General features: G+C 53.6%; 8 protein-coding genes and 1 non-coding gene across 9 annotated transcripts; 3 read left to right on the forward strand and 6 right to left on the reverse strand.

The window, feature by feature from the left end:
• Window positions 1–125: 125 nt before the first annotated feature.
• Window positions 126–2,370, reverse strand: HD553DRAFT_135138 (uncharacterized protein). Its single transcript, XM_046176620.1, has 5 exons — window positions 2,321–2,370; window positions 1,163–2,228; window positions 805–1,043; window positions 628–721; window positions 126–540 (listed from the first exon to the last, which is right to left on the reverse strand). The coding sequence occupies exons 2-5, from the start codon at window positions 2,164–2,166 to the stop codon at window positions 219–221; spliced, it is 1,659 nt and encodes a 552-aa protein (XP_046033380.1). The 5' UTR covers window positions 2,167–2,228; window positions 2,321–2,370; the 3' UTR covers window positions 126–218.
• Window positions 2,371–2,555: 185 nt separating this feature from the next.
• HD553DRAFT_135264 (uncharacterized protein) lies at window positions 2,556–3,297 on the forward strand. The gene is made up of 2 exons (XM_046176622.1): window positions 2,556–3,158; window positions 3,253–3,297. Exon 1 carries the CDS (start codon window positions 2,666–2,668, stop codon window positions 3,032–3,034), a length of 369 nt encoding a protein of 122 aa, XP_046033381.1. The 5' UTR covers window positions 2,556–2,665; the 3' UTR covers window positions 3,035–3,158; window positions 3,253–3,297.
• Window positions 3,168–4,401, reverse strand: HD553DRAFT_318756 (uncharacterized protein). Its single transcript, XM_046180931.1, has one exon. The coding sequence runs from the start codon at window positions 4,331–4,333 to the stop codon at window positions 3,467–3,469; it is 867 nt and encodes a 288-aa protein (XP_046033382.1). The 5' UTR covers window positions 4,334–4,401; the 3' UTR covers window positions 3,168–3,466.
• A 188-nt stretch (window positions 4,402–4,589) lies between these two features.
• HD553DRAFT_337344 (uncharacterized protein) lies at window positions 4,590–6,288 on the forward strand. The gene is made up of 2 exons (XM_046182277.1): window positions 4,590–5,073; window positions 5,156–6,288. The coding sequence occupies exons 1-2, from the start codon at window positions 4,723–4,725 to the stop codon at window positions 6,008–6,010; spliced, it is 1,206 nt and encodes a 401-aa protein (XP_046033383.1). The 5' UTR covers window positions 4,590–4,722; the 3' UTR covers window positions 6,011–6,288.
• A 1,047-nt stretch (window positions 6,289–7,335) lies between these two features.
• On the reverse strand, window positions 7,336–8,410 carry HD553DRAFT_326578 (uncharacterized protein; the record flags this gene model as incomplete). The annotated part of the gene is made up of 4 exons (XM_046181717.1): window positions 7,336–7,698; window positions 7,877–8,075; window positions 8,271–8,288; window positions 8,331–8,410. The coding sequence occupies 4 exons, from the start codon at window positions 8,408–8,410 to the stop codon at window positions 7,336–7,338; spliced, it is 660 nt and encodes a 219-aa protein (XP_046033384.1).
• Window positions 8,411–8,574: 164 nt separating this feature from the next.
• On the reverse strand, window positions 8,575–8,671 carry HD553DRAFT_t102. Its single transcript has one exon. It is a non-coding gene; the product is annotated as a tRNA-Thr (tRNA).
• Window positions 8,672–9,401: 730 nt separating this feature from the next.
• Window positions 9,402–12,197, forward strand: HD553DRAFT_363272 (uncharacterized protein; the record flags this gene model as incomplete). The annotated part of the gene is made up of 4 exons (XM_046184026.1): window positions 9,402–9,685; window positions 9,765–10,529; window positions 10,618–11,146; window positions 11,224–12,197. 4 exons carry the CDS (start codon window positions 9,402–9,404, stop codon window positions 12,040–12,042), a joined length of 2,397 nt encoding a protein of 798 aa, XP_046033385.1. The 3' UTR covers window positions 12,043–12,197.
• A 997-nt stretch (window positions 12,198–13,194) lies between these two features.
• Window positions 13,195–13,853, reverse strand: HD553DRAFT_345689 (uncharacterized protein; the record flags this gene model as incomplete). Its single annotated transcript, XM_046183114.1, has 2 exons — window positions 13,195–13,689; window positions 13,776–13,853. The coding sequence occupies 2 exons, from the start codon at window positions 13,851–13,853 to the stop codon at window positions 13,195–13,197; spliced, it is 573 nt and encodes a 190-aa protein (XP_046033386.1).
• Window positions 13,854–19,198: 5,345 nt separating this feature from the next.
• On the reverse strand, window positions 19,199–21,123 carry HD553DRAFT_345692 (uncharacterized protein; the record flags this gene model as incomplete). Its single annotated transcript, XM_046183115.1, has 5 exons — window positions 19,199–19,828; window positions 19,902–20,165; window positions 20,270–20,643; window positions 20,756–21,045; window positions 21,098–21,123. 5 exons carry the CDS (start codon window positions 21,121–21,123, stop codon window positions 19,199–19,201), a joined length of 1,584 nt encoding a protein of 527 aa, XP_046033387.1.
• Window positions 21,124–21,942: the final 819 nt, after the last annotated feature.

The raw sequence follows: 21,942 nt of genomic DNA on the forward strand, positions 1-21,942 counted from the left end.
CCCATCATTCATCGCCATTGTCGTCGAAGTTGACAATTTCGACGTGCTTGACGTTAGAGACTGGCGTGATCCGCTTCATGTCGCCATCCGACCTCTTCCTCGATGGCGAGGCAGAGCTGAAGCCGAACTTGGAAACGATTGTTGGCTGGGACTGGAAACAACGACCAAAGACACGGTCAGTACAGTGATCGATCAGTGGCACTGGTCCCGGCTAGTCGCTACCGCTGGACTACGGCACTGACTTCGTTCTCGATCACATTGTAAGCCGATTCACCCAGTCTCCTGCCTTGTTTGACCGAATCGAGTACCCCTGCGAAACGTTTCCCATACATGGCGTCAGCATAGTGTACCAAAAATGAATTGTACCCAAAAAAGGCAAAACAACAATAGCTCCTCCCCGACTCACAGTCGACCAAGACGACCTTTTTCTTGCCATTCTTCGTATACGCCTTGGTCGCTCCCTTCAAGAACTTTTCCGCCTTTGTCCCCGAGATCCGTTCGGATACCAGGACGTGCGTGATCCTGGATCCTTCGTTCATGCTACAATGTCGCCGTCATCCGTCGTCAGACAGATGCACCAAATTCGAACACCCTCCTGGAAGCGGATAGCAGTCCCGGTCGGCTCACCTGATGGTCCCGCCATGCACAGCGATGAGCTTCTTGAGCTCCATATCCGTAATCTTATTCCCACTATACCCGTTCAACCACATCGTCAACCCATCTACAACCCAAACACAATCGGGGGATGAGCTTTTTTCTACTACAGCCCAGCGATACCAGCGTCAACCAGACAAAGCGACATACCAAAGATCCTACTCTGCACGACAAATGTCTCCTTGACCGCCTTTCCTCCCGAATCCGCTCCAACCGCATTTTCACTTCCCGCTCCAGTATCATCCCCAGGCTTGACGACGGCAGCGGTAAACTGTTGTTTCAACTTCTGGTTTCTCGACGTATTATAATCTTTGCCCGAGATGCTGTACTTGGCTCCTCCGCGGTTAGAGACTTGGTGGCCCGAGGCAGCCGAGATGATGTGTTGCGTCCTAGAAAGCGGGGGTGGGGGGAGTTATTACGATGATCAGCGTTACATCCCCGACAGAAAGGAAGGGTAACGAGGATCACAACCACAATCAAAATCGCATGACCGAGGACGAAGACTCACCGGGAATACAAGTCGGAATTCGTAATCGCATTCTCCTCCCTCCCCAAACTCTCCAACAGCTTCTTATCCAGCGCTCTTCGAGCCTTTTCTGTTAGGTTTCCTTTCGAATCCCTGGTGACGACGAAATCTTCTTCTTGTTCTTCCTTTTTCACCTTGGACTTCGATTTGGATCTGTTCAAAGGCTTATGGATGGCTGAAGGGTTGTTCTCGTCCTCGTCGAATTCGTCCAGCTGGGGGGTCAGGGTCGTCTGGCTCGATTCGCCTGTCATTGAAGGATGTATCTTGACCATCGTCGGCTGGTATTGATAATTTTGGGATTGAGGCGGTTGTTCATGCTTGATCTGCGTTCTCGTCCTCGAGATCCAAGTAGAACTAGGATCCCCCATGCTCTTCTTCATCCCGGTTGGGACGGCGGCCAAACAAGAAGAAGAAGAAACGACACTTGAAGGAGAAGGACCCGAAGACGAAGACGCGGCCAGGTACTTTCGGTGCACCGTATGAGCTTGTTTGATACCCTCCGCAGAGGTCATCTTGCCCGGAGGCCAAGCTATGGGGGGTTCGAGTATGATGATCGGCGCGGAAGAGGAGGAAGATGAGGATGGGTGAGAGGAAGAGGGTGGGGGTTGTTCTCGCTTGATAGTTGGTTTCTTTTCCTTTTCCTTGATTTGTGCTTTGCTCTTTCTCGTGCTCGTGCTTGTTGTCCTGACCTCGAGTACTTCGATCGAAGGAGATCTCTCCATTCTCCTTTTCTTCGATCTACTGTCGGGAGCCTCTGTATCCACCTTGCCCTCGACTTTGAGACCCATAGTGTGCGGGTTGATCATGTCCGGCTCAGGAGAAGCGCTCCTCGTCCTCGCTCGTTTCATTGTCTTTCCTGATTGCGATCCCCGCTTCGCTTGATCCTGACCTTGACATTGAGCTTCGACTTCAGCTTCCTGCTCGAGGAAGGCCATGACGAGATCGTCCCCTTCGTCCGGGTACAGATCGCTCTCTTGGCTCGACATCCTACGAGTATTCTAGCTGGTTTGAGGAACGAACGCAGGGTTTGTTTACGATATGGTCATAGCTGTTCTTTCCCCCGATCGAACCAAGGCGGATCGTTCTGTGTCAGCCGTCGCAATTCGTTCGGGGTTGAACTTGATTGGCGAGGGCACATACCTGACATTGAATGACCTTGTAGATTGCTTTTGATCTGTTTGAGATGATCCTGATGTAGGTTCCCCCTCTCAACCCAACCCAAGGAGTCGATCGACCTGACCTCGACCTTGATCGACGACGACGATGTTTGCTTCCGCAAAGGGACGTTTACGTTATCACACCTGAGGGAGGGAGGGTCGACCTTGTTGACCATCCACCATTCTTGTAACGATCGACAGCCGCTTTGCTGCAAGCCAAGCTACAGGCCACGGTACCTAATCCATCAGCTCGTCAGCTTTATCGGTAATCAGAGTGATCCGGTAATCCTCAAAAAGACACATCCTAGTTGTGCAGAACGCACGCATCATGGACCCTCTAACCTCGAACCCGAACTCGACCTCAACCTCCCCTTCAACCTCGACCTCATCCGCGTTCTTGCAAAACCTCCTAAACAAAACCCTCCGGATCAAACTCGCCGACAGCAGAACGTTCATCGGCCAATTCATCTGCGTGGACCGTCAACAGAACATCATCCTCAGCAACGCGGAAGAGTTCCTCTCCCCCGAGCTGGAGAGGAAGAGGGGTGCGCCGGTCTCTAGGGGGTATTTCGGGGGCAGGGAGATGGGGATGGTCATGTTCCGGGGCAAGGACGTGCTGAGGATCGAGGCTGAGGATGGGGATGGGGTTCAGCTTGAGATGAACGGGAGGGGAGGGATACGGATGGACGTGATATGATCTTTGCTCGTGGGCAGATCAGAGACGCTTGAATGGTATCTGGGGGATAGAATACGCTGCGGAGAGGACCAATGATGATGAATCGACGAATTGACGAGCACCACAATAATCAAGAATAACGAAAGTGAGCAGGATTTTCATCTACGCTGTCATATCAAAGACTTTTCTGACCGGACAGACATGGATTTTCAACCCGTTGTTATTGCTTTTCCACCCAGCCTTACGAACTTCGCAGGGACGAAATGGATAGACGGACTTGTACCATCACCATGCGATCATCCATTATCGCCATCAAGAATGAGTTAATACCACGAATCACTCGGATCATAATTCAATATCCATCGACCCGACCTTTTCAACACGACCACCCTCCAATGCTCATCCCTCCAGCTCCCGCTCCAGCCCTCCAACTTTACACCAAGCCACCTCACCTCACCCACCCTTCTCAAAGACCTTCAAACAGACCCACCCCCACCCCGCCGCCCGCTCCCAAACCCCACCTTCTTGGCTTTTACTATCTTTCCCAGCTTGCAAATCCACCTGCACGCCCAACGGGGACCATTCGAGGTAGACCCCTTGCATGAACGGACCGATCCCGGAACCTCCGCCCTTTCTGGTGGGTTCGCCGAGCGTTTGGACGAGTGTGCGGCCGGTCGTTCCAGAGTTCAGGGAGAGGAAGGGGTGGGACGTGGGGGTGGAGGGTGGTTGGGTTGATGAGGACGATGTCGGCTGTGGCGCTGATGATGATGTAGAAGCATTTCCCGTCCGTTCGGTAGAACCAGACCCAGTAGCGTTCTTGTTGTCCTCGGCAGCAATTAGGGGAAATTCGATAGGCAGGCCCTTGAACGTCTTGAACGTCGGTTTAGGTACCCTTGCAGCCTTGCCTCGGAGACCCGTTGTATTTCCCGCTCCCGCTCCTGTTCCCGCTCCCGCTCGCGCCCCAGGTATTATTGATCCTGAAGCCAACCCTGAGCTTGTGTCCTCGTTGCTATTATAAATATCGATCTCGTCCAACTTGAACCCCTCTTCCTCATTATTATTCCCCTTCGGATCGACCTTGCCCTTGCCCGTCCTCTTGACGGGGATGTAACATAAAGAGATACCAAGGTCGTAGTAGTTGTGGTAGACGGTACCTGGGAAGGTCTTGATCTCCGGCTCAAGAGGAGGAGGAGGTGTTGAAGTCGATGAGGATGAAGATGAGGATGAAGATGAGGAAGAGGAGAGGGTGGTCAGGAATTCGGCGATACGTGGGGAAGAAGGCGAGGATCCTAAGAGGGCGTGGAGGTCGTCCAAGTGCATGGTAAGGTATAGTGTTACAGATCAGAGTTGGATAGTTCGATGTTGTCGATAGGATGTGGATGAGTTGATTTCCTGGGTGTTGCTTGGACCGACAGATACACTTCGTTATCGACAAGGTGCGGGATGATTGGAATGGAATGCTCTGAACACGTCATGAGATCACGTGACTCGGACTTGGTTCGGGTAATGAATTATGAGATATTCAGTTCGGCAATCACTCTACCCTCGTGAACGCCGATGTCGACCTCGATGGTATGGTCGATGTCACTTGCATGAGCGACTTGCAACTGCTGGTCGCAGCTGACTGTAAGCTGTAAATCACTCCACTCATAGCGATTCGCAACACGAACACTCGCAGAGTATCTCCCTACGGTCAAAACTAGTCCGGGATGTCTTGCCTAGCACCCCGACACCTATTACGACCCATATCGAGGCTACGCACCTTGTCCCGAAGATCGTACTCTTCTCAACCAGACCTCTCAGCGCTTCCGCTTTCGGTTCGAGAATGGATGGACACATTGACCTCCGCTCCGCCCAGGATCAACAAGGATCTCGTCGACTTGTCCCGTGCGCAAGCTATTCATGCGACTCTTCCCACCCGCTCCGGACATGAAGAGGCATTTGGAGAAAAAGGTGGAAGACGGCCGGAGATGGGGGAAGAGCTGGGGAAAGGGTGGACGCTGTGTTATCATTGGGATATGGGGTCCGTACAGGATTTGGGAGAGGACGGGACGAGTAGAGTGAGTCTCATACTCGGAGGCTTCCCCCAAGTCGTATGATGGCATGGTTGCTCATGGTTGACGAGATACCTCGTATTTTTAGTCGTTCAACGCCCCACCACCCTACACCCGCCGAATGTGGGCATCAGGCTCGTTCTCCTTCCCCCACTCCACCTCCACCTCGCAAAAACCCCTGTCGATCGGGGATACTTCGGTGGAGACTACCCGGATAAGCAAGATCGAGTACAAGCCGAAGAAGGATTTGGTGTTCGTACATCAGGAAAAGGTTTATAAGCGGGAAGATTCCAGAGAGGGCTTGGTGAACGAGAAGAGGGTGCATGTTTTCCGACGGCCCGTTGAAAAGGCGGATTCGAATTCGAAGACGGATTTCAATGCACGGGCACGAGCTGTACCACCATCCACATCATCGATAACAGCGGAAGCCCGACCTCCTCCATCATCTTCTTCTTCGTCACCACCTCCACCTTCCCAGCCCAACCCAGACCGGACCTTCCAATTCAGATTCACCTACACCCCAACGCCCTCTCACTTGTTCCGTTTCTCCGCGTTGACGTTCAACGGGCATAAGATTCATTACGATCCCATCTGGACGAGGGAGGTAGAGGGTCATCCGAATATCGTCGTCCATGGGCCGTTGACGGCGTTGTTGTTGATGGAGTGCGTGGGGAGGTGGATCGAGGAAAATTTGGATCGGAGCGACAGCCAGCGTGTGGATCCAAAGAAGGGCGCGGCGGCGCTACGGCACTACGAGTACCGAGCTGTTAGTCCGATGTACGCTGACGGCAACCCGATCACGTTTTATGGTCGATATTTGCCGGCTCCTGAGGTGTCGGAGGATGCTCGGGAGGGTTCGGAGGCTCGTGAGAGGCAGATGGAGGTCTGGGCTGAACAAGGGGGCACGGTAGGGATGCGGGGGATGGCTACGATCGGTCTGTAGTGATCAATCAGTACGAGATAGAGAGGTGCATGATCGATTACCATGCATGATATCACCAACTATGACTGTTATAGATGACATGGCATACACTAGACATCAACAGTTTCCAATCGATCGATCATTGACAACTGATATCAACAGTTTCCAATCCATCGATCATTGACAACTAATATCAACAGAATACACTCAAATAACATGGTGTATTTCACAAAGACATCGCACACACATCGGCTCCCTCTTAGCTCAGTTGGTAGAGGCTACACGGGTTCACGTCCCTGTACTGCATTTACGAACTTTGAATAGAGGTTTTCACTATTGGCTGCAGAGACGAAACCTGGATCCCTCCCGTGTGACCATATGCGGCCGACACGGTGACCTCACAAGCATACAACGCTTTCGGTCAATCCCCACAAAGTCTGTGCAGCTGTAATAAGAAAGTTGGTCGTCTGAGAAGGCTCAGTGGCTGCGAACGAGAAGGTCGATACCAAGCGCATGGGATCCCAAAGAGCATGTTTACGCTGGCTTGACGTTACAAAGCATTGTTCCGCCAGGGCGTGCACTGAATTATGGCCAGTCGTCTAGGGTACCAGACTCGGCGAGGATCCGCTAGTATTCCGCCAAGTTTGATCTAAAGCCGAGATGATTATGATCCAAAAAAGCAAGACTCGATTTGGCGCTTCATCGGCTTATATCGCTGTTGCCGAGCATCCGTTTTCCTGCAGAGCCTGTGTCTCGCGATTGATCGCATTGCTGAGCCAGGTCGAAGAAGCCCCACATGTGCTATCATACGAACGGATAAGGACCAGAGGCTTGCGAGCGCTTGCCAACTTCGGAGACAAAGCCACATCCGAATGGTGCAATACGAGCAAGGCTTTGGGTATTGCCATCTCATCGCTGTTTATTGAACACGACATCCATCCCAGCACTGCTTTACCGCGAAAGCGTACAGGCGGTGGCTTTTCGCAGACTTCGACGGAATCCGATGAGCGAGCTGAGGTGGAACGCTGCCGGGTAGTCTTTGCGAAGCATCGAGCACAATAACTTCTCGACAGACCCAAGAACGTGTCGGTCAGTTCGAAGAGCGCTCTCGGTCTCGATGCCGCGACGTGATCGCCCCAGGCTTTAGTTATCTGTCTCTCGAGCATTTGAAGACCCCCTCGCTCGAAATTGTTCGATTGCCACTTGATAGGGTCACTGCTGTACCGCACTCAATCCGACAGGAACCTTCCCGTCTTGAATTTGTTGTCGATATGGCCTTCGCTTGCGGCCCATCTATCGATTCCCCGTTATCGCTCATGTTGTTTCATCTTCATGACTCGACGTTGTCAATCAATAGTCCATTGACGCTTGCACCCTTCTACGTGAACATATGCCACCAACATCGCTGGCCGAAGGATCATCCACCATATCAAGTTCCGGACTACTCTGCCTAAGGTGTAGATGGCATATGGCGCAGACCACGAGTCATCCATGGCGTCTTCCTTTCTCCGCTCGTCTTTACTCTCTGACCTGTTCATTGTCGCGTTGTCGCGGTTCTCAGGGTGAAGATTTGCGGTTTGCCCCTCCCCTGCACCGGAAACTGAGCGCATCGTTGTCCAGGTTACAGCGCCTGCGACAGTCCGTTGGTCGCAAGAGCCTGAAACCTTGCGTTGTTGGTTGCCGCTTTCGGTCCGGTCGTAAGATTGGAGCTTGAAACTCGGATCATCGCGTTAAACCTATTGCACGGATCTCGTTTCGCCATCATGTTGGCAGTATCGCTTGAGAAAGGTGATGAGTTTGGATTGCATTCGAGCAATCAACGTGGGCCGAATAGCATGCGCGATGACTCTTGTAGCCGACTGACCTGCTACGGATTCATCCTCGGACGCGTAGACATGTGGTTCGGGTTCGGATTGTGTGGCTCGCCAACCCCTTGTTAATCCTGCTCTTCTCGGGTCCTATGTCAGGGATCAACCTGTCGCGATGTGCAAGTGACCCCGCATACAAGGCCCAGTCGCGGGTCCCCAATCGACCGTAGTCTCGGAACCCGCCTTGCTGATCATCGCGCTTGACCGGGAATTTTCTCCTTCATCATGCACAGACGATCCATAAAGTCTCATTGTGATTCATCAGTATACCCCCTCATCTGATACTGAATGTTTGCACTGGCGCGCGCGTGGCACATTGAGTCAGTCGAGAATCGCGGAGCGCAATGGACTTTCGGCCTTGTTATTCAGACGGCGGCTTTTCTGTCTAGCTACTTGGGTACGAGGGCGCTCACATGACGTACGAACGATACCTTGCATAGGAGCGAATTGTTCAGGTTCAAAGTACACCTGACCGCCACGGTCTGGAGTCTTCCGCAGCGACCTTGAATCCGACGGAATCGAACACAGACGCGAGGCGAGGCGAGCGGGCCATGATCTCCTCGCGCCCGTGATCAGCCTGCCGAGACAGGCCTCGACCAGAGTCCTTGAAGGCAAAAAGACCGAATCGGCCGGAACAAGACCATGGAGAGCATCTTCCAGGCGCGAGACAGGTCACCGAACGCGTTCTGAGGCAAAAAGAGTTCACAAAAACTTGATTTCCCGCTAGCCGAGTCGAACGGCTGACCGCTACATATCGCAGTTGTGCTTCTAGTTTAATACTAGTGTAGCGCTCTACCAACTGAGCTAAGAGGGAGCCGATGTGTGTGCGATGTCTTTGTGAAATACACCATGTTATTTGAGTGTATTCTGTTGATATTAGTTGTCAATGATCGATGGATTGGAAACTGTTGATATCAGTTGTCAATGATCGATCGATTGGAAACTGTTGATGTCTAGTGTATGCCATGTCATCTATAACAGTCATAGTTGGTGATATCATGCATGGTTGCAGAGGGAACAGGGTGGTTGGGACGCAAACGGAACATGTGATCCAGGGATCGGTCAGTCAAAGCGCTCGGCAAGCGTGAATTCGGCCCAAATGGACAGACCCCACGCAGTACTCTCGACCAGCACTTTTCACAACATTCTTGTCACACGCAAGGGGTGGCGAAACAACAGAATAGTCTCGTTCTCACGACAACGTTCGAGCCGTCTTGGTCGCGAGACCGATCGACTGACCCGTAGTAGGCCGGTCGCCGCTCGTGTTCCGAGCAATGGGTCATCACGTTTCAGAAATTAAAGCACGCATCTGCCTCGGGTAACGGTAGTAATAGCTAGTGTTTCTCGCGCGTCGCCTCGTCTCTTTACCCCACATCGTCGTTTGCGACGGAGATAGCCGAGAAGTGGGGTAGCGATCGAGTAGCCGGAATTGCGGGGGGGGGGGGGGGCAGCATATATAAAACTCGAACACACCGCTTGCTCGCCAAACCACCACATTGGTCCCAACGCCCATACATCGCGCACGTCGACGTGACACCCCGAACATGGCGCCCCAACGCCCCGAATTCCTCACCCAACTCCAGTGGGACACGCTCGTCGCCATCGCCGACGGCATCATCCCCAAACTCACCGACGAAGAGGCCACCAAGATCCTCGTCGAACACAAACGAGCCGCCTTGAACCCTGCGACCGACGCCGAGATCTTGGCGTTTCTCAAATGTCTGCCCTCGGAGAATACGACCTTTTTGACGCTGATCGCGGATGTGTTTGGGAGACGATTGCCCGAGCGGGCTTTGGGCGAGCTTCGGCTATTGCTCAACATCTGGACGTGAGTCGGGGCGGGCTCGAACACGATCTATTCCTCGCCACATTCGGCTGATGTCATATTCGCGTCTATACACTTGCAGATCTACCCCCGGCGGCATCCTTCTCAATGGCACCCTCACCCCGCTCCATGCCATGTCCCCCGCCGACAAGGAAAAGACCATCCTCGGGTGGTACAACTCGAAACTCTCCCCCATCCGAACTGGTATCCGAGGAATCTCCCACACCCTACGTTTCTGCTGGTTGAGGTCTTGTCCCGAATACTATCGCGCGGTCGGGTATCAAACGCCTGAGAGTCCGAAGCCTGCAGCCGAGGGGGAGGGGGACGAACAGGTCCTGCGAGCCAGGCGGGAGTTGTTGGGCCGGGCAGAGATGGGCGAGTTCCAGGGCGAGTCGCTGAAGACCCTGCGCACACAAACGCTCGTCATAGGATCCGGCTCGGGAGGTTCATCGTTCGTCAATTCGTTCGCCAACCGACTCTCCTCTCACCCGGACCTCATCAAGGGGGGACAGACTCATGAAATCCTCGTCCTGGACAAGGGCTCCACCTACCTCCCCCACCCTACCGGAAAATCCCTTGGGACGACCGAAGCGCAAGGTTTGGACGGGTTGTACGAAGGAGGCGGGGTCGTCGCCAGCGAAGAGAGCGCCATCTCGATCATCGCCGGATCGACCTGGGGTGGAGGCAGTCGGGTGAATTGGAGTGCGTGTCTACAGACGGATAGGAAGGTCAGGGAAGAGTGGACGAAGGGGTTGTTGGACGATGTCGGCAAGAGGAAGAAGGGTGGGGCAAAGGATCCGCATGGGAGGTTGTTTTTGGGGAAAGAATGGCAGGAATGTATGGACGTGTGAGTCGCCCCACTGACAACACCGACCCCGGGAAACCATGTCCAAGGATTGACCACTGACACTTGGCGACCACTTGCCGTGCGACAGCGTCGAACGGAGCCTCAACGTCCAGACCCCTCAACGGTCCGACCACAACCCAGCCAACCTGACCCTCCTCGAAGGTTCTCGTCAACTAGGCTACGCCTGCAAGTCCGTCCCTCAAAACATCTCGGGCTCGTTTGCCGATCACGCTCGGTGCGGGGCCAACTGTACGATCGGGTGTCGCGGTTTCCTCGACGGCGAGGGCAAAAAGGGCAAGATGAGCGGGTGTAGGGTGTTTCTCCAACCTCGTCTCAAAGCCTCGAGGGGAGGGGATGGGGGTGTTGGGTCGATCATCCGCGTACAGGGGTTGGATGGGTTCGAGATCGATCGGATCGTCTTCTCAGAGCCCAATGATGCGTCCGGGTTGTTAGGTCTAGTCCCGGGCACTACGGATCGTCGAGCGATCGGGGCAATAGGGACGTTGCAGGACCCAGAGACGGGGATCAAGGAGAGGCTGTTGGTCTTGGCCGACCGGACCGTCGTCTCCGCAGGAACGCTGAACAGCCCCGTCATCCTCCTTCGGAGCGGTCTCAAGGTGTGTACCTACCGTCTCGCTCGCTGCTCTCATATCGCCTCTGACGACCCACTGACCTTCTTGCTTTGCGCCGACAGAACCCCAACATCGGCAAGAACCTTCACCTCCACCCGACCCTCATCGTCCATTCTCGATGGGCCGAAGAGGTAGACCCCGTCCACGGTGGGATCCTCACCACCGCCATCACCGAATTCGACAACCTCGACGGGCTCGCCCATGGTGTCAAGATCGAAGCCATGGACATGATGCCCGCCTTTGGGATGGCCTGGCAACCCTGGTCCGGAGCTGCCGATTACCGTAAACGACTCTTGGGTTTCAAGCATACCATGGGGCATATCGTGCTTTGTCGGGAAAAGGTTACCGGGAAGATCTGGGTGGACGGCAAGACGGGTCAGAGGAAGATCAGTTACGAGCCTAGCAAGTTGGACAGGGGGCATATCATGCAAGGTTACTTGGCGCTGGCAAAGTTGCTTTATACGATGGGCGCCCTGGAGATCTGTACCAATACGACGGGAGGACCGATCTGGCGCCGCTCGGCTGACACCAACAACCTCTCGTCGACATCAAGCTGGGCGGACGACGAGACCTTTGTCGAATTCCTCCGTGCGACCGACGCTCATGGCAACGAGCTCGACCGGACGGGCTACGGGTCGGCGCATCAGATGGGTACCTGTCGGATGGGTTCGGTCGCTAGCAAGAGCGTCGTCAACGCCCGTGGAAAAGTCTGGGGGACCGAGGGCTTGTATGTGGCCGATGCCAGCGTCTTTCCCAGTGCGAGCGGGGTGAACCCGATGATCACTACGATGACGTTTGGGGAATGGATCGGGAGGAGGGTCGTCGAGGAGATGGTCGAAGAGGCCAGGGACAAGCCGGAGCGGGGCGCTCATCATTTGTGACCGGGATACCTTTTGAGGGTTTCACTTTGAGAGTTTCATGGTTTTGCGAAAAAGGTCGGAGTTGTAAATGTTAAAAAATCAAGCCAAGCGGGAAAATTCGACGATGATGTATACAAGTGGGTGAATCGGTAGTCTTTAACTTTTGTAAACAGGCCATGTTGAATGTAATAGTATCCGTCGATGTGATGCGAGAGCGATGTCGGAATCTGTAGGGTCCTGCCGGATCAGCTGAAACACGTCCGAAACTAGCAGCGCCATTTCTTAGTTCTGCTCTCGCTTCATACGGCTGCGCGAGAATGGCGCGTCTTGTCTTCCGCCTCGAAGGGTTTTGACGGTTCGGAAATGGCGCATAGGGCAAGTTATCGGGGCAACTTGCTCCCAGAATACAGACAGCTAGCAGCTATACACGAGGTGGTTCTCTACCCCACCCCCCGAATTGCGATACAACGAACCTTCCCAATCGCTTTGCCTCTCCACAAGTCACAGGTTGTAACGGGCCACGCTCCCCTTCCCTTATGCGTAAGGATTTATCTCGATAAATCGACACGCTGTAGGCCCCGGGCAATCGTCGATTTCGGTAGCAAAAATCGAATTTCCGTAAAGTGAAAAATAAGTAAATTGCACCCAAACAGGCAACTTTGCGAGGTCTTTATTTTTGCCGAATTTATCTTGATTTATCTCGTTTGTAAATCACTTTATCTCGCTTAGAATACTCCCGCGCCCGTAGGGCGCCGCCCCAGATGAAATTAGTCATGATTTCCACGTAATTCTAAGCGCAAAACGACCTCGTTTTGACTAGCAATTCTGAGCTCGATTTGAAACAAATTTGTGAAACGAAGGACTTACATCAGTGCTAGCTTCCTCGAATCTTGTATACACTATCTTTGATACTCCTTATATAACATACTCTGAGTTGGAAGCGTTTGAACAAGATGGCTAGAACATATTCAAGTGACATACTTAGACATACGTTGTGGGTGCAATTATGTGCATTTTCAGTCAAAGTTATGTTCGAATCGACGTAAGTTCTTACTGAACAACGTGAACGTTTTGAGCTTACAGTATGTTATTAGACTAGGTGTAAGAAGCACGTATTTCATTATAAAGACCTGCATATTACCGTATAAGAACATAGAATACAAGGATACACAGCTACGAGAAGTCCACGATATCACCATCGACGTCGAGCACCTCGATCTCGTCGACTTCGTCGTATCGCACCGGTAACCCTTGCAGATCATCCTTGAGCTCTGCGACGTGATCAGCTAGAAATCTAGCTAGCTCGGCGAAGTCCTTCATCCTATTTTTATCGACGAAAACGTTCCCCTTCGGACTCGCCTTCTTTTTCGAGTAGGTCTCGAGGGCCACCGCTAGCGCCTCGGTCTCCTCATACGGCAGCTCCTCATCTAGACCCTTCTTGACCCTCACCAACTCGTCACCATCCGACTGCAGCGAGCACTTATTCCCCCCGATAGCGCACTGAGCGCACCTCCCCGTCGGTGAAATCTGCTTGCATTTCAGGATGATACCGGGAACATCCTTCGAGATCCTCCTCTTCGCCTTCAGGGGGAGGTTCTGGCAGCAGGTGCAACGTTTGCGACCCGTCCATACCTTACCCTTTGGGGCGAAGTAGATATGCATAGCAGACTAGCGAATAGAAGACATGAAATGATCACGATCAGATGTCGGTTCGTTCCGGTGAAAGAGGGAAAGATTTCACCAAGACTACTCACCTCAATATGAGCCGACGCCTTCACCTCCTCTCCCTCCGGCACCTTCTTCTTCTCTCGAACGATCTCCCTGGCCTCCATCCAGTACTCGTAGACTCGCTGGGGAGTCCAGTACTTCCTGGCGGCCTGGTATTTCCAAAATTGAGGGAGATATTCCCCCAACACGGCTCGCTGCTTGTCTCCAGCGAAATTGTTATAGCGATCACGTGACGCGTCGGACGCGCCGTACGCGACTCCCGTATGCGACTCCCGTCGGGGGTACTTTTCGGTGTTGTTGTTTCGATGTAGAACTAGTACCTCTGTAATAGCTCTACATCCGTTATTACATTTAGATGTCTACCCGTACCTTGCCTCATTCCTGCGTCCCGTCAGCCTGTCCAGGGGGACCCCCGCCGGGGGTCGCCCCCGGGCCTTACAGAATAACGGATCATCAAAGGACCCCGAATGGGGGAGCACAGGGAGGTAGCCGGATCCCCTTGCAGTTGGGTGCAAGCGGAGTACCCAACGGTCCAGATAGCCATCTGACGTTGGTAGGAGTGTTCTACCCGGAAGGAGTGCCGGTCCAAGCACTCATGTTGTTGGATTCGGGAGCGACCGGGATGTTCATGGATCGGACATTCGCGTCGCTACATGGATTCGACGTAACGGACCTCGAGACGCCGCGGGTAGTAACGGTGATCGATGGTCGGGAGATCCAGGGAGGAAGGATCACCCAGAAGGCTCGTACGCTGGTACGTACGGGAGTGCACCTGGAACTGACCGAGTTCCACCTCACCGATTTGAGTGGGTACCCGGTCGTACTAGGTATCCCTTGGTTGCGGAGACACAATCCGCATATCCAATGGGACTCCAACGCGGTGACGTTCGGGGATGTCTGCATCAGCACGGGATGTCTCAAGAGGCCCGAGACGGTGTATGCTCCGGACGAAGTAGAGGTGGAGACACGAGGGATCGACCCGTTCAAGAAGATGAAGGGGTCCATCACGGAGGATTTGGTCGTCGCACAAATGCAGATGACCCGGGAGGACGACGAGCGGGCGAGGCGCCCGGACCTGTGGGATTGGGACGTCAAACCTACAGACTCGTTCCAGGATGACCTGGACCCTCCCGAGTATATGGAGAAGCTGAGGGACATGGTACCGGAGAAGTATCATGAACATCTTGGAGCGTTCTCCAAGACGAAGGCAGATACACTGCCCCCGAAGCGATCGATCGACCATGCGATCGAACTCAAACCCGGTACGTCGCCGACGTATCAGAAGCTCTATAACCACTCCCAGCGGGAGAGTGAGGAGCTAAAGAAGTGGTTGAAGGAGAATCTGGAGAAGGGGTTCATCAGGCCGTCGAAGTCGCCCTGCTCGAGCCCGGTACTGTTTGTACCGAAGAGAGGCGGCGAGATGCGTATGTGCATCGACTACCGTCGCCTTAATGACATTACGGTGAAGGATAGGACGCCCCTACCCCTCATCTCAGAGACGCTAGACAGGTTGAAGGGCGCGAAGGTCTACACGAAGATGGACCTCCGAGGCGCGTACAACCTGCTACGCGTAAAAGAAGAAGACATTTGGAAGACCGCGTTTACTACACGTTTCGGTCTGTTCGAATGCTTGGTCATGCCGTTCGGCTTGACCAATGCCCCCGCTACCTTTCAGCGGTGGATGAACGAGGTCTTTCAGGACCTTTTGGATGTGTGCGTCGTCGTTTACCTCGACGACATACTTATTTACTCCTCCGACCAGGAGACCCACGATGGTCAGGTCAAGGAGGTTATGAAGAGGCTGCAGGCAAATGGCCTGTATGCGAAAGCGGAGAAGTGTGAGTTCGATACGGTGGCTACCGAATTCTTGGGGTACGATATTGCCCCGACGGGGGTTAGTATGAACCCCTCTAAGGTCAAGTCCGTTTTGGACTGGGCCCCCCCGAAGAACATTCGGGGACTGCAGTCCTTCTTAGGATTTGCAAACTATTATCGGAGATTCATTCAGAACTACTCCAAGAAGATTCAGGGAATGACGGCCCTGACGAAGAAAGGGGTGAAGTACTCCTGGACGGCAGCCGCTGACGCTGCGTTCCGGGAATTGAAGGAGTCCTTCACCCAGGCGCCTATACTGGCGCACTACAACGAGGAGCGCCAAGTGGTGCTCGAGACCGACGCTTCCTCTGGAGCGATCGGCGCGGTAATGTCCCAGGTAGGGGACGATGGGAAGCTCCACCCGGTAGCGTTCATGTCGAAGAGCCTGACGCCCGCCGAGAGGAACTACGATGTGCACGACAGGGAACTGTTGGCCATCGTTTATTGCAGTCGGATATGGCGACATTATCTCGACAACAAGTACCCCGTTCGGATCCTCACGGATCACAAGAACTTGGAGTACTTCAAGAGGGACAAGGTATTGTCTCAACGGCAGGCGCGATGGTCGCAGCTGTTGAACCAGATCTCCTACACCCTGGAGTACAAACCGGGAACGGAGAACGGGAAGGCCGACGCGTTGAGTCGGCGGGAAGAGTTGATGAAGGAGACAGAACCGAAGCGAGCGGAGACTCTGCTCCGGCCTGTCGAAGACGCACCCTCTGAGGGGTGTAGTCCGGTTGAGCGACCGCCTTTGCGGTTGAATGGCACCATCCCCGCACTGGGCGATTGGATGGTGAAAGCGCTGATACCGGCGGCGCAGGACGACCCGGTGGCGAAAGAGCTCGTAGCGCAGCTCAAGGCGGGAACCTTGGCGAACGAGCGATACAGCTTGAGCCCCACTGGGGTTCTCCTGTACAACGGGTTGGTGTATGTCCCCAACGCAGGGAACATCAAGGTAGAGCTGATGAAGCGTCTACACGACGGGAAGGCCGCCGGCCATTGGGGGCGGGACAAGACCGTGGAGCTGACCAGTAGGGACTTCTACTGGCCTGGGATGGCGAAGTGGATCGGGGAGTACGTTGCTAGCTGCAGTATATGCCAGCGCAACCGGCGACCCCGAATGAAGCCTGTCGGCGAGCTAGCGCCGCTACCGGTACCGGCAGGGCCCTACGAGTCGATCACTTGGGATCACATCACGGACCTGCCCGAGTCGATGGGGTCCAACTCGATCCTGGTGATCGTCGACCGATTCAGCAAGCGGGCGCACTTTATCGCTTGTCGAAAGGATAACGACGCCACGTTCTTGGCGCGGCTGTTCCTTGACCGATGGGTGTGTTTGCATGGGTTCCCGAAGCAGATCATTTCAGATCGAGGTACGTTGTTTACCTCGCGCTTCTGGAAAGATCTGTGCCGCATGGCGAACGTGGAGAACAGCTACTCCACGGCGTTCCATCCGGAGACGGACGGTCAGACCGAGCGAAGTAACTCCACCTTGGAGCAATACTTGCGGTCGTACGTCAACTTCCTCCAGGACGACTGGGCGGAGTTACTCTCCATGGCGGAGTTCGCGTACAACAATGCGAAGCATTCTGCCATCGGGATGTCGCCATTCATGGCGTCCGAAGGAAGGGAACATACCTTCTCCCTACCGGTGCCCGGCACTAGGGAGGAAGCGGTCGAGTCGGCGGGAGAGTACCGAGACCGACTCGACGGGATCTACAAGTCGGTGAAGGAGGCGCTGGAGCAAGCGCGACAAGACATGGCGAAGTACGCAAATCGGAAGCGTACCGCCGTCCCTGACGAGGGCTACAACGTAGGAGACTTGGTGATGTTATCCACCAAGAACTTGACATCGGTGCGCCCCAGCCAGAAGCTCTCGATGAAGACGCTGGGGCCCTTCCCGATCACGGAGATCGTCGGCCAGAGCAAAATGGCGAGGAGGCTGGAGCTCCCCGCGCAATTACGCAGGGTACATCCCGTTTTCCACGTGTCGTTGCTTATCCCCTATCGGGCCAACGAGCTGGAGGGAAGAGAGGTGGTTGAGCCACCTACCCCCGAAGTCCTCGACAACGGCGACTTGGGGTACGTTGTGTCCGAGATCGTACACTCGAAGGCGTTACGATCCGGAAGGTCCGGGAAGAAGACCCAATACCTGGTGCGGTTCGAAGGGTACGGGGACGAGTCGAACGAGTGGGTTAGCCCCGCCGAGTTCGACCACGACGACAAGGTCGTCACGGCGTTCCACAAGCGCTACCCCCATCTACCGCAGCCCGGTCGACAGGAGTACGCCGACGCTTGATGCGTTCGGAGCCCGCATCTAGGGGGGGGATCCTGTTATAGCGATCACGTGACGCGTCGGACGCGCCGTACGCGACTCCCGTATGCGACTCCCGTCGGGGGTACTTTTCGGTGTTGTTGTTTCGATGTAGAACTAGTACCTCTGTAATAGCTCTACATCCGTTATTACATTTAGATGTCTACCCGTACCTTGCCTCATTCCTGCGTCCCATCAGCCTGTCCAGGGGGACCCCCGCCGGGGGTCGCCCCCGGGCCTTACAGAAATTGGGGTCCGAAGCAGCAGCCTCGGTCTCCTGCTCGTCGTCGAGCTCATCCCCATCGGTCTCGTCGTCCACAGTTTGAAGAGGGGTAGGGCTATCGTATTATTGAAGGAGTAAAGAGGTCGAAAGGATCTGAGTTAGGCTTCTCAGTGCAAAAGCTCAACATTTCACTCACGCCTTCTTCCCCCTCTTCGACCTCTTCTTCTTCGCACCCTCCTCGACATACTCGTCCTCCGAGTCACCAGAGCCCGAGTCTGTGTCCTCCCGAGCTCTCTTCTTCTTCTGCTGCTCCTCCCAGCGGTCAGCCTCCGCCTCCGCGTTCTCAGCCTTCTCGCGATCAGCCTTCTCGCGAGCCTCGCGAGCCTCTTCTTGAGCGGCCAACCTCTTGCTATGCCGAGCAGCAGCAGCCTCTGCACCTCCCCACTGCTTAGGCTTGGGCCTAGAGGAGGATGAGGCGGTCTATGAGCAGTTTATAGGCTTGTAAGTCGTTTATTCGGGTGAAAGAAGGTCACGTTTCGACGTACGGCGTTTTGAGAACCTTGGGCGTCCGACATGGCTTGAAACGGGAGTAAAAAGACTAGTTTGGGCAGAGGTGAAACGTGTAAGGCGTAAGGGAGGTCTAGAGCAATGATACGAGGTGTTTTGAAGTATCTAGTATTGATATTAAGACTTAGAACGATATCGAGGTGGTTGATGTAGATGAAGGTTCTTGGGTGAAATCGTTCGACTATGCTAGGCAAAAACGGCGATCATTTTGGTGAAAATCCCTTATTGTTCATCGACCGTTTTGCTCGTTTTTGTCGATTTCGAGGGTTTTTTCTCAAAATCACCCAAACTCGATTGAATCGATCTAGATCAAACATACAGCCTCGGTGCATGTTATATAGCTATACAGAGTGAAAGACAAAGGTATTTCGGTGGTATAAAGATGATCGAACCCAAAAAACACGAAGAACAGTAGAAATATGGGAAAAAAAGGCAAAAGCCGAGAACGTAGCCGTAGTGCGTGTGTTCGACTACTTATCGGTGTTCTGCTTGCGATTTGGGCGATTAGTGATCTTCCCCGATGCAGCAAGATCGTTCCTGATTGCTTCGAGGACGTCCGTCATCTTCTTCTCCGGATATTTCGTCTCGAATCTTACCCAGCCCTCTTCGGTGAAATCCGTCGCTCCTTCATTGAGCATGGAGTACGCCATCCCCAATCGACTTCGCTGGCCGTAGATGACCTGAATCGACTTATGGACTATGTCACCACCCTTGGCACCTGAATACCACTGCTTCGGCCAGTCCTGCAAGGCGTAGTAGTGATATTCGTGGCCACCAGCTTGAAACCACTGTTTTACTGCTTCTTTCACCGTCGACGTCTTCGGTATCTTCGGAGGTCGATTTCCCATGATTTCACCGCTACGACGGAGTCGTAGCTCGGTGAAAGGCGTAGTAGTTGCACCCTGAGCGTTCACATGCGATGCAGCGGGTGCTAGCATGTTTTCGACACGACGTTCGGACGATTCAAACGGACGACTCGAGCTCGATGTCGACGCCTGTGCTGGCACCACAGGACCTGCAGAGATCGTCGCAGGACCCACTAGACCCTTGGCTAGGAGGCTGGCAACGACAGCATCAGCAACTTGGCCCAGGATCCCCGCCTAAGGTCGAAAAGCAGTTAAGGTCTCGGTTCAGTGAAATAAGTTGCCTAATCACCGAAAGCAGAGAACTTACCATCGGAATCGATTCTACAGGTCTGTCTAGCTCCTGATCTCGCAATGTTGTTCGCAGGCCATCCATCTCACGTCCTACGACCCGTGCAAGTCGATTCATCTCCTCCCGGAGCTGTGCTATATCACCGGTCTTGGCGATTTGCAAATCCGTCGAGGACGACTGAATGCTTCGACGAGCGTGATTACGCTCAGGATTCATCTGGTCTGAGTACGAGGCCTCGTGCTGATTACGTTCCTCCAAGAGATAGCGCCCAATCGTACCGACCTAGACAAGAAGCCAAGATAGACAACAACGATCGGATGTCCGGTGAAAATGTTAGCATGTTCACCCGAGCTTCGACTTCACCTTACAGCTTGAAAGATACTTACAGCCTCGCCTTCAGCCCACCCTCCCCACCATATTGAAGCCTGTAGAGCCCATTTGACGGCTGGGTCTTCGCCAAACCGCCACTGAGCCCCTCCTCGTCGCATACAGTGACCGGTGAAGTTTCCATTCGAATACTTATCACCAAGGCCTGAATCGTGGACGATTCTATCGAACATGGACTGCCACGTCGCTGCAGACATCCTCTTCTCTATATCAACCCCTCCGAACTTGTCGATAACAGGAAACAGAAAGAAGTGGGGCTTGGCGTCGACGTGGGTGAAGGCTCGAACGTGTTTCACCCAGTTTTGAAGGTGGTGCCAAACGGCAACAGGGCGCTCGTCGGGATTGGTGGGGTCATGAACCTGATAGACACGACCTATAAGCACGGTCCCACAAGAACATAAGCATACCGCAATGATACAAGGCGAGGTATACATCAGTACGGAGCTGTTATGCTGCTCAATGAAAACGCTTGCTCTTTCACTCACCCTTCCTCGCATCAGCCTGATTCGTCTTTCGGAACGTCAGAGTGATCGTCTTGAGTATTTGACCTGGATATCCAGGGTCGGTAGCATTGTCTGACACGTGCTGGTATTGTAGGCTGAGTACCTCGTCCATTCGACACCACAGGTACCATGTAGTACACATGTACGCGAGGGCAAATAACCACTCAGTTCGAGCTTTAGCATCAGTCTCGACCTTGAGCTGAGCCTCTACCCAGTTGACAAGCACGAGCAGATCGGGTAGTAAGAGCGGGAGAGACTGTACGAACATGAATCTGTGTATCAGTATCTATAGGGTGAAAGAGGGAAGGATTTCGGCGGACGAACCTGCTCGCTAACTCCCGCTCGACCATCCCGGTGTTACGACTTGGTAGAACCTCGGTGTTAGGTCTGCTTGATCGGATGTATTTTCTAGTCAGAGCTCTCAGGACGAGAATCGTGCTTCGTTTGGTGCTGGTCGATCTTTAGCCGTTGCCTTAAGATCCTTGAATAACGATTCGTCAATCGTAATTCGTCCGGTTGGTGTGAGTGGTTACTACGATTCGATAATCGTCACTCGTGTAGGTCTCTGTGCGGTAGCTAGTCGCGATAGTCGATTCGTCCTACGTATCGACCTAAGAACCAATACCACTTCGTCGTACGCAGGGGTAAAGAAATAGGGAAGTGTACTTAACGAGTAGCCGTGCACTGCGTGCTCGATAAGGGGTAAGGCGGTGGAAAATGTTGTTCTGTAGTCTTTGTTTGTAACCTCTTCGTCTAGCGTATGCTAAGATTCGAATGTAATAACGAGCTTGAACTTCTAGTCGAAAGGATACAACTGCTATCGTTCTTCTATCCTATCGAGCTATAAGTACTGCGCTCGTTTCTCCCTTCGTGCTTCCCCAATGATCGTCCAACGAATCGTCTTTCGTCCTTACTCGAGTAAACCGGAAAGGGAAAGCACGCCTGCTGTTGACTTCACCTAGGTCCCCGTTTGTTCTCTAAGGTCCGTCACATTACCCGATTCAATGCTAAGGTCGTCCTACGTCCTTCTCATCTTGGTGAATCGTCCGCCGTTGTTTTGGCAAAGGTGGAGAACGTCGGTGGTCGATCCTCAATGTCTTTCAATCACCGGCGTATCGTCTAAGTCAGATATAGTTCCTTGTTTTTGCTTTTGTCTTTTATTGATCGAC

This window comes from Filobasidium floriforme (assembly GCF_021052385.1).
Source record: "Filobasidium floriforme strain CBS 6241 chromosome Unknown HD553scaffold_25, whole genome shotgun sequence".
Classification (NCBI taxonomy): Eukaryota; Fungi; Basidiomycota; class Tremellomycetes; order Filobasidiales; family Filobasidiaceae; genus Filobasidium; species Filobasidium floriforme.